The sequence below is a fragment of the Cnephaeus nilssonii genome, assembly GCF_951640355.1.
Source record: "Cnephaeus nilssonii genome assembly, chromosome: 4".
Taxonomy (NCBI): Eukaryota; Metazoa; Chordata; class Mammalia; order Chiroptera; family Vespertilionidae; genus Cnephaeus; species Cnephaeus nilssonii.
The window spans coordinates 61,953,793-61,968,909 of NC_137075.1; the positions used below are offsets into that span (position 1 = coordinate 61,953,793).

A 15,117-nucleotide genomic window follows, 5' to 3' on the forward strand; every position below is an offset into this window, starting at 1 on the left:
CAGCAAACAAAATTCGTAGAGATATCAATGCATATCAGTCAGGATGGCTAAATTTTGGAAGATTGACAATATCAAATACTGGTGAGGATGTGAAACAATTGGAACTCTCATATTCTCATTGCTCGTAGGAAAATCTATTTGGTATAATATGGCATAGGTTACTGAAGCTAACATATGACCCAGTAATTCTAACTCCTAGCTATATACCAAATAAAAAACAGTATTTATCTATGACAAATGACGTTTACAATAAAATTCATGGCAACTTTATAATTGATACCCAAAATCCAGAAACCCAAATGTTCATCTAATGTACAGTGGATAAAATAAAATGTTGATACATTCATATAATGACTATGGTGCAGGAATAAAAAGAACAAACAACTGCTACATAGAACATGGATGCATTTCACAAAATGCTGAATAAAGGAAATTTTTTAAAAAAACAACAGTAAATCCTGTATGATTCCATTTATATGAAATTCAAGAAGAGGCAAAACTAACCTATCTGTAGCATTACAAATTACAATGGTAGTTAATGCTGGGTGGATTTGGAGTCAAGGTGGGCACTGGGTATTGATTGAGAAGGGGCACAGGGAGGAGGCCTTCTGTGGTGCTACACTGTAAATGTCCTATGTCTTAATCATGGTGATTATACTGGTGTAAAAATTCATTGAATTGTACACTTTAAGATTTGTGCACTTTACTATGTGTTTTAACATGCAGGCGGTAAAAAGTATTTTTTACCTAGTTCAGGTTTTTTCTTTTAATTGATATATAATTTACGTATAACAGTATTAGTTTCGTATTTAAAAGTTTTTTTTAAATAAAAAAATAATGTGATACCATTTTTCATTTAGCAAACTGACAAAAATTTAAAAATCTGATAACGTGCTCTGTTAGAAAAGGTATATACAAAAAAACCTGGTGGGAATGCAAAATTAGTACAAGTTCTATGTGGGAAAACTGGCAAGATCTGTCAAAATTTAGTTAATGTTATTAAATGTATTCATTAAAATTTAATTAAATACCTTTAACCCAGCAGTCCTGGTATTTCTCCTACACTTATACAAAGATATTCAGTGCAACAAGTTAAGAGTGAAAGACTGAAAACAACCTTAAATGTCCATCAATAGGGACTTCCTAAATAAAGTATAGTACTTCAACAGAATTCAGTACCAGGCAGCCTTAAAAAGAATGAGGCAGTTCTTCTATACATAGTATATACAGACAGATACAGAATGAACAATAAGATACACTGTTAATTTTTTAGAAAGCGAAGTGCAGAAATACACAAACATGCACACACATGCACACATACAGAATGGTACCATTTGCTTTAAAAATTAAATATTATATACATGTATGTATATATGCATACATATAAAACAGCTTAAAAAATAAGTGTGGTAGTTACTTTGTCTTTAAGTCAAAAGGGACATTGTAACCATTTAAACACTCTTTGCATTTTTATTGAAGGACAATTTTTTTCTCTATCTTTGTTGAAGAGCAATGTATAAATCATTTCAATTCTTATAGATATTTTACTACTAACCCTTATTTAAAAATCAGAACAGCCCTAGCCAGTTTGGCTCAGTGGATTCTATTCCAGTCAAGGGCATGTAACTCAGTTGCAGGCTTCATCCAACCCTTGTCGAGGCACATGTGGATGGCAACCAATCGATGTGCCTCTCTCACATCAATGTTTCTCTCTCTGTCTCTCCCTCTCCCTCCCACTATCTCTAAAATTCAATGGAAAAATGTCCTCAGGTGAGGATTAACAACAACAAAAAATCAGAACAAATATGCTACCATAACCTAGTACCAACTTAAATTTTTTTCTATAAATGCAAATTTAATAATTATTCCAAGAATCAACTATCAATCTGAAACCCTTCTTTATAGACTCCTCCTACCTTATGCAACTCAGAAGTCTGGAACTATAACTATTTGCTTAATTAAAAAGCAAACTATGGTTGTATCCAATACCATACTATTTGTTTTCTTATTACAACAAATTGCAATATGTAAATATATACTTGTTTACTTCATTTTTATTGTCTCTCTCCCCTAGTAAATTGTAAATTAGACACATGTTTATGCCACCTACTGTCAGCCTCTTACCAGTCTCTTGTGTTCTTGGTTTCACTTTATTCAAGTCTTCAGTAGTAGCCTCACCAAGATTTTCTGCTAGTATTCTAAATAAAAGATTAAGGTCTTCTTGATTTAGATTAACCTGCACAATATGAAGTTGAAAGATAAAGATATTTCATTTTTAAATGCAACAACTTAAATACAGAACATAACAAGACTTTAAGTATAAATAATCTTAACAAGGACCGAAAAATTATACCTTCATTACTCACTCAAGTATTTCACTACTTATTTCATGTTAAAGTTTTTATTTTGAAAGACAGGAAAGTATTTGGAGAAAAACAATGTGATTTATGAGTCAACATCAGTCCCATCTACTTAACTTATATGATCCTTAGTGAAAGTTAATAATAATTCATCTTATTTTAAAAAATGTGACAACTTAAGGAAATATACAAATTCCACTTTTAAACAATAACAATCTGAATGGAAAAAAAGGCCACCTAAAATATGAAAAATTGGCATTTCCCTCAATGCTATAATTACCTTAGTGGTACTTAGATATCCCTAAAATAAAAGTGTGTATATATAATATATAATATATAGAATGACATGTAATATAATATACTAATAAGTAATTTACATACAGACCTCTGCTAATATGTACATAATACAAATTTAAAAGTTAATTATACTTAACTGAAGATTAAATCCTACTAAAAGTAATCCAGATTTTGTTGGACATCATACTGAAATTTTTCTTACATCAATCAGTAAAAAATTCCATATTTCATTTGTATTTGTACTGAGAAAGTCTTCAGAATCTAAATTTGGTAACAAAGATTTCTTTAAACTGTCATACTTACATTCATTGACTCAAGATGTCCTTTAATTTCCACAACAGGCACCTTGTGGTACCAAGATGCAGCCAGATTCCTATTTACAGAAAACTCCAAGTTAATTGGGTGCAGCAGCTGAATATCAGGATGGGAAATGCCAGGCTGGATCACTGTCCTAATGAAAAATATAATTGATAAATATGCATAAACATAGGGAGCAAATGCAGCATATCTTAAAAAAACACAAAGTCAAAAGTTGCTGCTCTCAATGGACACAGACACCAGGGGGTTGAGGGCATGAGCAGAGGGGTGGGAGGGTGGGGGGTGGGGGGGCCGAAATGGGGGTTAAGGACACATATGTAATACCTTAATAAAGAAAAAAAAAAGTTGCTGCTCTAACACTGATTTTAAATATACTGTTTGGGTGTTTTCTACACTCAGTCTATCAAATCTTATATACCCTAGCAAGGACAGATTAAAATCAGCCATTAAGAAAACTTTTTTCTTTGAACAGAGGATAGATGACAACAAATTTTTTTTAATCCTCACCCGAGGATGTTCTTACCATTGATTTTTAGAGAGAGTGAAAGGGAGGGAGGTTTGGGGCGGGGGGGTGGGGGGGGCAGGGGGAGAGAAACATCGACATAAGAGAAAGATACATGGATTGGTTGCCTCCAGCACCCGGCCAGAGATTAAATCTGCAACCAAAGTACGTGCCCTTGATCAGGAATGGAACCCTCAACCCTTTGAATGTATGCTGACACTCTAACCACTGAGCACAACTGGCCAGGGCAGGTGACAATAAATTTTAAAAAGAAATTCATATTGTTGAATATATGGGGGGGAAACCATCAAGTACCATTGTTCAAAAAGTAATATGTGCATTGGTATAGATTAAAGGAAAAATGTCAAGATGAATAGTATTTACTAAGGAGTTCTTTCCCAGGATTATTTTTTAGACTTGCCAGGTAATCATTCATTTTTTATTCAGGATAATTAAATCTCTTTGGATGGGGTAGAAAATGATTTTAAAATGAATTATGTACAGACTTTCAAGTGTCCTCTAGTATTAGCTCTACCAATACATAATTACTTACACAGTATTCCTGCCAAAAATCTCTAAGGTCAATTAAATCATGAAAAATCACCAGACAAAATTACTAGTCATTTCATGAAAAAACTAGACTGTATTCTTCAGAACTGTCATCATCATAAAAAACAAAGAAAGGCTAAAGAGCTATTCCAGGAAAAATGTCTATCAGTACAAAATCCCCCTTAGCAGTAGAGCATAAAATTAAATGCCATATGTAATCCTGGGTCAAGGGAAAATCCTATATAATAAAAGCGTAGTATGCAAATTTTCCACTCGATGGGGAGGTCATCCAGGAATTCAACCAGGGGGTGGGGCCGGCCTAGGAAAGGGAGGAAGGCCCCGGCCAGCGGTGGTGGTACCAGGCAGCCAGGGGAAGGAAGGGAGGCACCGGCCAGCAGCAGCAGCAGGCAACTGGGGGAAGGGAGGGCGTAACCGGCCAGCAGCTGGCAGCTGCTAGGGACCTACCAGTGCATAAAATTGGTGCACTCAGGGGGGTCCCTCAGCCAGGTCTGCACCCTCTCGCAGTCCGGGAGCCCATGGGGAGTGGGCCTAAGCCATCAGTCTGACATCCTTAGCACTGCCACGGAGGGGGGAGAGATTCCCACCACCGCCGCTGTGCTCACCAGCCATGAGCCCAGCTCAGGGTTTCTGGCTGAACGATGCACCCCCTGTGGGAATGCACTGACCACCAGGGGGAAGCTCCTGCATTGATCGTCTTCCCCCTGGTGGTCAGTGCACATCATAGCGATTGGTCATTCTAACATTCAGTCGATTTGCATATTAGCCTTTTATTATATAGGATATTCTTGGAACAACTGGTAAAATCCGAATACTGACTGCATATTAGATAACTAGCGGGGGGGGGGGGTCCCCTCAACCCAGCCTGCACCCTCTAGCAGTCCGGGAGCCCTCAGGGGATATCCAACTGCCACGGAGGTGGGAAAGGCCCCCACCACCACCGCTTCACTCGCCAGCTGTGAGGCCGGCTTCTGGCTGAGCGTTGCTCCCGCTGTGGGAGCGCACTGACCACCAGGGGGCAGCTCCTGCATTGAGCGTCTGCCCCCTGGTGGTCAGTGTGTGTCATAGCAACAGGTCATACCGCTGTTTGGTCAATTTGCATATTAGCCCTTTATTATATAGGAGGCTAGTATGTCAATGTTAAACTTCCAGAATTTATGTGGAATTTGCATTATGGTTATATAAGAGGCTAAATACCCTTTTTGTAGAAAACACATGCTAATGTGTTTAAGATGTTGATTCTCTTTTTGTTTAATTGAATTTAATGGGGTGATATTGGTTAATAAAATTATATAGGTTTCAGGTATACAATTCTACTGTATCATCTGTAGACAATATGCATCATCTGTATATTGTATTGTGTGTTTACCACACTAAGTCAAATCTCCTTCCATCATCATTTATATCCCCCCTTTACCTTCTTCTACCTCCACCTACCCACCCCTTCTCTCTGGCAATCACCATATAAGATGTCTAAAGTCAAGTGATTTAGCAAAAAACTGTTTCAACTTTCAGTTATAAAATAAGTCCTGGAGACATAATGTACAACATGGTGACTATACTTAATAATACTGTACTGTATATTTTAAATTTGCTAAGAGAGTAGATCCTTAAAGATATAATCACAAGAAAAAAATTTTGTAACTATGCATGATGATGGATGTTAACTAAAGTTACTGTGGTGATCACTTTGCTATATATGCAAGTATTGGATCATTATGCTGTACACCCAAAACCCATATACTGTAATATGTGTATTATACTCAATAAAAAATAAAATATTTTAAATGTCATAAATGATACTACATATACATAGAGTTAAAGCAAATGTAAACAATTGGTGAATCTAGGTGAAGGATCCATGGTACAATCATGATACTATTTTTGCAATTTCTATAGGTTTGAGATTTTTCAAAATAAAAAGTTGAAAAATTTTCCTGGCTAGTGTGGATCAATGGTTGAGCACCAACTTATGAACCAGGAGGTCTTCGTTCTATTCCCAGTCAGAGCACATAGACAGGTTGCAGGCTCAATCCCCAGCTAGAGGCAGCCAATCAATGTTGATGTTTCTCTCTCATCTATGTGTCTATCTCTCTTTCCCTATCCCTTCCTCTCTAAAATCAATAAAAACATTTTTTTAAAATGTTCTGTGCCATAGGAAGATGTTGGGTATGGATTTCAATGATCATAAAATTTCATGGAAAACATTAAATAATACTCAAAGTGTATACCTAGAAAGCTTAAGCTTTGTTAGTTGTACATCCATTCTATCAATTACTGGTGGGTTTAAGTAGTCTTCACCAGACACCAGACTGAACTGATTTTGAACTCTCATTAACCCAAGATCTACCACTACTGCATTGGTGGAAATGGAAGACTGTGGGATGACAATAACTGGTGCTTTCAAATCAATATTGATAGAAACACGAAAACTCCTCTGGGCAAGATCTTTCACACTTGTGGCAGCCTTTTCTGCAGCCTGGGCAGTGGCAGCACTCAGAGCCTCTTTGGCTGTCTGGAAATTGTTCAGGAAGTTCTGTGGACACAAAATATAAAAGGATAAATTCAAACAGAAGACAAGCACATCATTAATAATACCATCATTTTATTTATGAGCTAATTTTTTTCCAATAGATAACTTTCAGTTGAGGGCTATTTTTCAAGAATTGGAAAGGATTAACTGATTATCCACCCATATTTATTAGTTACCTCAGAAGTGCTCATTGTAACTATAGTTACATGGCTGAGGAACAGAGAAAAAAGTATTTTATTTTTTTTTTAGACAAAAATATTTTCAATAGTCTTTGTACTTAAGAATTTGGTTTCATTATGTTTTAGCCAAAATAATTGCACTTTTAGATGAAAATCATTAAATGATTCATATTTCAACTGTTAAAGAGCGAGTCTGACTTCAACATTAATACATAAAGAACATCTATGATCAAAACAATGCATTCCCTAAAATCCGGAGTTTGAAATATTTGCAATGATTATTATCAGACTTAATTATTTCTAAGTTGAGTAGTCAATCTATAAATAATGATTTTACCAGGAATGACATGAGGAACTTATGAAGATAGACAATCTGAATGCAGCCAACATTCAGTGAAACCACACCATCCACTTTGGACATGTCAGTATAGAAATCTCCTTCAGTAGCATCTGGATACAAATCCAAATTAAAACGAAAAACTTCATTTCCCATTATTGACACCGCCTGGAAAGGAGAGATTTGAATGTACTCATCCAAGAGGATAATGACAAAATAAAAGCCCATTATAGAAACAATTTTCTATTAAATTATATTTCATTGATATTTTTAAAAATAAAATATACTTTAAAATAACATTTCATACTCAAGTCATCAAAAAATATTAACTATTACTATCACCTACTTTTTTATGAACTGTCTTGGGATCAACATCTGTGACAATAATATTTTCCAGTCTCGCAAATAGAGACTGTTTTCTTGACTGAAGAAGGAGAGAGGCATCGAGTCCTGAAAAAAAATGTTTATTATTATAATTTCTGAAGATTTAATAAAGTAAGATCTTAAAGATGTTTCTTCCCATTGCATAATTTTATTTTGGGTGTAATACATTTATAAATTTAGCATGGTTTGAACTCCCAATTGATAAGTTGAGATATTAGATATTTTTATTTTTATAAACAATGGAACCTGTTAACTCATCAAAAAATAATTACTGAATTTTCAACCTTCTAAAAAAAAATCTAGTACAAATAGATTATCTTTTGGGATTTTAGTTAATCCTTTACACCTTATATCCAGTCATTTACATGAACACTATAAAAGTTTCATGAACTAAATTCAGACTAATAGATGCACTTCCAGTTTAGAAAGAACAAAGACAACAACTCTAGTTTGTTTCGTTTTTAAATTCTTCAAGAATTTCATTAAACATATTATTGACCTTTAGCAGATCACACTGAGCTAATAAAGATAGAGTCATAGAAAGAAGCTAAATTACTCTTAGCAGCTTTTGCCTAAAAGAATAATATAGCCAGGTTTTATTCTTCATGATAAGGCTGCTCTGCATTTTGTACCAAGATAAAGCATTTTCATAGACCTTTACCTGAATTCTGGATCGTCACTTATCTCAGATCATTAGTAGCATCTCTACATATACATTAGTAATCCTCACCTCCAAGACAACTCTCAGAAAGGTGCTAAATACCAATAAGTGTGGTTCAATTTAATGATCTGAGTCTGATCAACATCTATATCCTAAAGAGTAGGTGTCATGCTGTCCAATTATGTTCTTAATAAAAGTACCCAGTTTTTACAGCTCAGAGCCCTCTATTTGTATATTATTTAGCAGTTTAAAAAAAACCACCTTATCTTTTGAACAAACTGTAATACTATGAGAACTTTACCTTGAATCTTGATTTCAGCAATATTGTTCTTCTCTTCACAAACATTGATACAGAAAGCATGCAACTTGGCAAACAGCTTGAAGTCAATAATGTCACTATCTTTAGAGGATACAATCACTACAAATGAAACAAAGCATTCTATCACAGTGAAATCCTAGTAAACTAAACTCTATTAAGGTTTCTTTCCTATATTAAGTGAATCACAATTCTGTTTTTAAAAAGCGAAATAAGTCAGACAGAAAAAGTTAAGAACTATATGATTTCACTCATATGTGGTATATAAAACTGAAAGCAGCAAATGAACAAACAAGAAAAACAAAAACTCATAGACACAGACAGCAGTATTGTGGTTACCAAAGGGAAGGTAAGTAGGAATAAGAAAGAGTAAAGGAGGTCAAATATATAGTGATGGAAAAAGATCTGACTTTGGATGGTAGACAAAATGCAATATACAGAGGTAGCATAGAACTGTACACCTGAAACCTATATCATCTTATTAACCTACTAGAGGCCCAGTGCATGAAATTCGTGCACTGTGGGGGAGGGAGAGAGGAGCCCCCGCAGCCCAGCCTGCACCCTCTTGCAGTCTGGGACCCCTCAGGGGACGTCCGCCTGCTGGCTTGGGCCCAATCCTCCCCGCCCCCGGTCAGTGCACATCATAGCGACCGGTTGAGCGGCCTTAGCATATAATTAGCATATTACGCCTTAATTAGTTGAACGGCTGACCAAAGGACCGGACACTTAGCATATTAGGCTTTTATTATATAGGATGTCACCAAAAAATTTTAGCAAAAATAAAATTATAAAATTCTTAAACATTTCAAATACTTCTTTTGCTTTATATATTCTGTAGAGTTTTCATTTCTAATAGTGAGATGTGCTACTTTTATCATTTAACAGGAAAGAATTTAAATAAGATAAGGACATTGAAACTCAAAGAAGTTCAATAATAAGGTTTAAGTATCAGTTGGGACTTGAACTGAGTTCTCTCTGATCCAAAATCTAGGCTCCTAATCAATTACCTGCTATCCCTATACCTCTGACCTCATGTCTGTGATTCTTAATTTCCTTATTTGTAAAATGGAAGGGAAAGCTAACCCTCTATGGAGCCCATTCAGGAGCCACTAAGAGGGTATGAAAAGCTCAGTGCAAATGCAGGTCTTTTTCTTCTATTACCCACCAAAAATCATCCACCACCACCACCAAAATAAGAACAAAAACAGACATTTTTAAAAAATTATATTTGGTTTACATGTAAGGCACTCATGAAAGATTTAGTTTAAAGAAAAGAACAAAAATGAGGAAAATGGCCTATAAATGATTACACTAGAAGGTCCCTTAAAATTCCCCAGTTAGCTCTAGAATTCTAAAACCCTTACTAACAAAAAACAAACAAGCTGTTTTCATACCTTTCTGCAGAGCTAAATTTTTTTGTTGCTTTTCAGTTGAAATTTGTACTTCCTTGGTATCACCCATCCTTTGGCCATCTGATGGAATAATGGTTGTCAGGTAATTAATAGAAGAGAGAAGAGCTTGTGTTTGCAGCAACAGGTTTAAAGATGAAAAAGCCACCTAGAGATGTTTAAAAGAGAAAAATTAGTTTCCCAGGCCAATTATAACAGTAGTCTCCAAGATGAAACCAAAAGGCTCTTAGCTAGGCTTGCCTCCTGCCTTCCACAACTTGGAAGGAAGAGATAGGAGAGGAAGATTCACAATACACTCCTTAAATAGGAATATATGGAGAGAAAATTACACTTAACTTACCTCGGAGGTTCATTTGAGTATCAAAGTAACCTAATTAATCTACTTTAGTAGCATAATTATCACAGAGTATATAATCTGCTTGTCATGGCCATCCCAATATTCAACATATAAGTGGGTTTTGGGATCTGCAATTGACTATTTATTTTATGAACAGGTAAGTTAGAATATGAAACTCCAAAAGTCAAGAAATTACTTCAAATGTGACATTCATGAGACTTAAATGTAAAAAGTACAATTACAGCCTGGCCTGCATGGCTCAGTGGTTGAATGTCGACCTATGAAGCAGGAGGTCATGGTTAGATTCCCAGTCAGGGCACATGCTCGATTGCGGGCTAGATCTCTAGCAAGGATGGCATGCAAGAGGCAGCCAATCAATGATTCTCTCTCATCATTGATGTTCAATCTCTCTCTCCCTCTCCCTTCCTCTCTGAAATCAATTTTTTTAAAAAAATTAAGTACAATTATAAGTGAGCTCTCGGTCATTAAATGATCTTCTGAAACCAAAATGATGGTCGTATCATTTTTAAAAAAAAAACACCAAAGAATATATAACATAAAAAAGAAAAATATTCGATTTTTTTGAAACAATGACTCCGGAAAGCTAAGAGGGCAATGCAAATTGCTTTTAAGAATTTTCTAATAGAAAATTTAAAAACTTTTTAAAATTTTTGTTTATATAAAAATTTCTTTGCACTGCTTCAAAACACTTAAGTAGATATAAAAATTATAAAAAGAAAGTTTAACCATAATCAACAGGTATCATATCTCTCAAAAGTGTAATCTAAAACACATTTCTTTCATTTTCTTTATAATGTAACCCACAACTACATTTTGCCTGTTCTTCCTCTACACAACTATCTTAGTATGGCTCCAGGAAGTACTCAACATCTCTCCTTGTAATTCACATAATTTTCTCAGACCTGCATTAAGCAATAGTTATTTAATTTGATATATTTAAAATTGTTCTTTGTAAATCAAAGTTTCCCGTCTATAGCTCTCCCTTCTTTATAAATATCTAGAAGCCTGGTGCACAAAATTCATGCATGGGTAGGGTCCCTAGGCCTGGCTGGCAATCAGAGCCAATTGGGGCCTGCCGGCTGCTGACCAGGACCTTCCTTCCCTGGCTGCCTGCTGCTTGCCAGGACCTTACTTCGTTCCGCACCGCCCCCTGGTGGTCAGCACACATCACAGCGAGTGATCGAACTCCCAGTCTCCCAGTTGAACTCCCGAGGGGACAATTTGCATATCAGGCTTTTATATACAGGCAGTCCTCAGGGTACATCAGACTCGACATACGTTGTTTTGTGGTTACGTTGCCATCTCCCATTTATTTATATTTTAAAAAAAGTTCCGTCATTTCGATGTATGTACATATGTGCTTTATGTTTATTATTTATTAGCTGTACCCAGCCACGCGTTGCTGTGGCTCAGTCTGGTTAAATGGAAAAGAAAAGAGAAAGCGCACGTTTCTAATATGTTTAATTTCACAATGCTTGTGGGTATACAATATTTTCTGTTGTTCCATTATCTGTGCAGATATAGAGATTGTCTGGTTTGCCGACTCTAGAACACGCAACATATAATTGTCCATGTGAGAAGCAATCCGTGTCTAGATCAAAACCGCACAATTCTAAAGATTGGCCCTGAGCTTTGTTGATGGTGATTGCAAACGCCAATCGAATTGGGAATTGAAATCTCTTAAATTGAATGGCATATCCGTTGGAATCATAGGAATGCAAGGAATGAGGACATCTTCACCTTTGAAAGGTCCTGTCAAGATTGTTGCTTCTACGACGTTGCTCATTAATTTTTTTACTGCAAGCCGCGTGCTGTGGCAAAACTTTGGCTGTTTGATATTTTGCAACATGATAATTGGCACGCCGATTTTCAATTGCAGTATGTGTGGTGGCATCCCTGGCAGATCAAGTGAATTCAAAAATTCTGTTGGATAAGTAACCGCTTCATCTGCTTCCACAACAGTGTTGAAGGACTTGTATGTGACTGCCTCGCTTTGAATGTTAGACTGAATAATATTGTTAAGTTCGTAGACGTCTTTGTTCTTGGAAGCAAGAATAGCTTGTTCATTCAGCCAATCGTGATTCTTATAATTGGTTTGAATATTGGGAAATACTTTTTCAACCAATTCTTCTTTTGACGTCACTAAATTTCAGAAGTTATGAGGCAATGAAATTCGTCCTGAGGTCAGATCAACCGGCACCTTTCTGTTCCCAATTTCCAGCAATTGATGTGAGAATATCTCAGCTAATGGATCGTTTTGCAGCTGGACACACATATTTGTAGTTAATTTTAACGGCTTTACGTGTCGCCACAAAGTAGAGTATTTCAGGCAAGCATTTATTTCGTCCGCTGGTATCAATCGAGTAATTACAGGTAAATGTTTGCCTGAAATCTCCTGCAAGCAATATTAATGCGTTCCCAAATGGTCTGATATTTCCATGCAAATCTTGCAATGATCGATCAAGAGCCTCGAGCAATTTTTTGTGCACCATTGTGCATTCATCCCAAACAATAAGTTTGCATTTCTGCAATACTTTTGCCATGCCGGATGCTTTGGAAATGTTGCACATGGGAGTTTCAATGAATTGCATGTCCAATGGCAATTTCAAAGCAGAATGAGCAGTTCTTCCACCTGGTAGCAATGTCGCAGCTATTCTGGACGACGCAAGAGCTAAGGCTATGTCATTTTGGGATCGAATTGCTGCCAGAATCAATCTAATTAGGAACGTTTTACCAGTTCCTCCTGGCGCATCTAAGAAGATTTCTCCAACCGCGTTATTGACAGTTTGCATTATTTGATCATAAATGCCTTTTTGCTCAAGCGTTAGCTTAAGAATATTTGATTGCACATACGACAAAAGATCACCCGTGTTGTAATTTTGTTCACAACGCAATTCTACATCGAACGAAACAGCAGCAGATCAATTCGGTGATGGCATTCCCAATTGATTGAGAACTTTGTTCGAGATTTCTAAGCACAAATCTTCAATCATTATCAACATTGAAATGGAATCATAAAATTGAAAATTTGGAAATCGTAAATGGATCGTAAATCAGAAACACTGAAATGGAATCGTAAAATATTTAGGATAGTGTGTGTTGCTATTACGTTCAACTGATAGCGCTGTTTTTCAAAAAAAGCATGTTTTTACCTGTCACAGGTGTGACATTTATATAATAGTAGGTATAAGGTATATAAAAACACGGGCGTATTAGAATGCAAAGTTGTGTCAAAATTTCAAAGCAATCGGTGAAGAACTTTCAGAGATTTAAGATTTTGAACAAACGAACATTTACATTTTTATTTATATAGATTTAGCACAAGTAAAGGTCAAGAACTGTTATCTTTCTTTTAATTTTTTTTTTATTGTTTCACTTCATTATTGCTGTGTATGTGCTCCATGTGAGTGACGTAGGTGACATATGTGGGTTCTGACTTACTGCGAAAATCGCGTTACATCGCACTGTAGGAACGGATCTCCGACGTAACCCGAGGACCTACTGTATAGAGATTATGATGTGATATAAGTCCTAACAATAGCTTTAGTGCTCATGAACACAGAGCATGGTATCTATGAGTTTGATTTATAATTTTTATTGGTTCTTCATTATTTCATCGAATTACCCAGTCAATATTCCTTTGAGGATACTAGAGACTTCCAGAGTAGGTTATTTTCAAACAGGCTATAATCTTTTAATAGAATTTCTTACCTTAACTGTTTGTTCAGTTTTTTCAAAAGCAGTTTGAAAACTAGGTCCATTCTTATCAGCCTAAAAAAACAAACAAACAAAAGTTCTGAAGAAATTAAGGCCAAATAAATAAATTACTTATTTATGATCTCTAGTTTATTTATATTGTTACAGTTGTATTTTATATATACTATATATTTAATAATATTGTCATTTTAGGTTACATCCAAATAATTTATTATAATTATGCAAATTTGTCCTCTTCAAACATACAACATTCACTTGTGGAAAATGCAGCTAGGAATCAGAGTTATAAACTCTGGAGTTTGGAAGGTTTAAAGGTCATCTAGCCCTGTGGTCGGCAAACTGTGGCTCATGAGCCACATGCAGCTCTTTGGCCCCTTGAGTGTGGCTCTTCCACAAAATACCACGGCCTGGGCGAGTCTATTTTGAAGAAATGGTGTTAGAAGTTTAAGTTTAAAAAATTTGGCTCTCAAAAGAAATTTCAATCGTTGTACTGTTGATATTTGGCTCTGTTGACTAATGAGTTTGCCGACCACTGGGCTAGCCCATCTACCACGTAATGCTTGAATCCCTGTATAATGTCTTTGACAAGTCTATTTTATGATATCTCCAGTGAGAATACCTCTTTTTCTTACAAATTCAATCCTTAGAAAACTTTGACTTAGTGATGTCTTTACACTGAATAAAAATCTATCTCATTGGTTCAAGTTCTACTCCTTGGAAATATACATAGTAAATTCAAAGTTTTACCTTATGTGAGAAGTTTACCTTATGTGAGGCAGTTTTCCTGCCTGCCTGTTCCCATATGTTTTGTGCTCTTCTTTATTAGAAAATCACCACATTATGTTATCATTGTTTTTTATCTATCTCCCTAATAGTCTTCATCTTTGTAACCCAAGTACTTAACAGAACTTGACACATAAAGACATTCAATAGTGTTGAATGATTAAACAAATCAACGAATCTATAATAGTAAAAGCGTAATATGCTAATTAGACCGGACGACCTTCCGGACGAAGCCGGGGCTGCGAGAAAAGCCTGGGTCCCAGGTGCCAGAGGGAAGCCAGTGCCGGCAACTGGAGGAAGGAAGGCATACTCTTGCACAAATTTCATGCATCGGGCCTCTAGTCTTAAATAAAGCTAAATAACATTAGTTCCTTTACCATTCCTCATATGGTAAAT

The 15,117-nt window shown here is 35.9% G+C and overlaps 1 protein-coding gene across 2 annotated transcripts in view; it reads right to left on the bottom strand.

Annotated features, from left to right (window-relative positions):
• VPS13C (vacuolar protein sorting 13 homolog C) overlaps positions 1 to 15,117 on the bottom strand; it is a 190,577-nt gene that overhangs the window by 96,584 nt on the left and 78,876 nt on the right. For both annotated transcript variants that reach the window (XM_079768767.1, XM_079768768.1), the window contains exons 28-35: positions 13,933 to 13,992; positions 9,849 to 10,011; positions 8,440 to 8,556; positions 7,440 to 7,543; positions 7,094 to 7,261; positions 6,276 to 6,580; positions 2,961 to 3,108; positions 2,125 to 2,236 (exon numbers count right to left, since the gene is read on the bottom strand). In XM_079768767.1, coding sequence (XP_079624893.1) covers positions 2,125 to 2,236; positions 2,961 to 3,108; positions 6,276 to 6,580; positions 7,094 to 7,261; positions 7,440 to 7,543; positions 8,440 to 8,556; positions 9,849 to 10,011; positions 13,933 to 13,992 — 1,177 coding nt within the window. The remainder of the gene's footprint in view (positions 1 to 2,124; positions 2,237 to 2,960; positions 3,109 to 6,275; positions 6,581 to 7,093; positions 7,262 to 7,439; positions 7,544 to 8,439; positions 8,557 to 9,848; positions 10,012 to 13,932; positions 13,993 to 15,117) is intronic.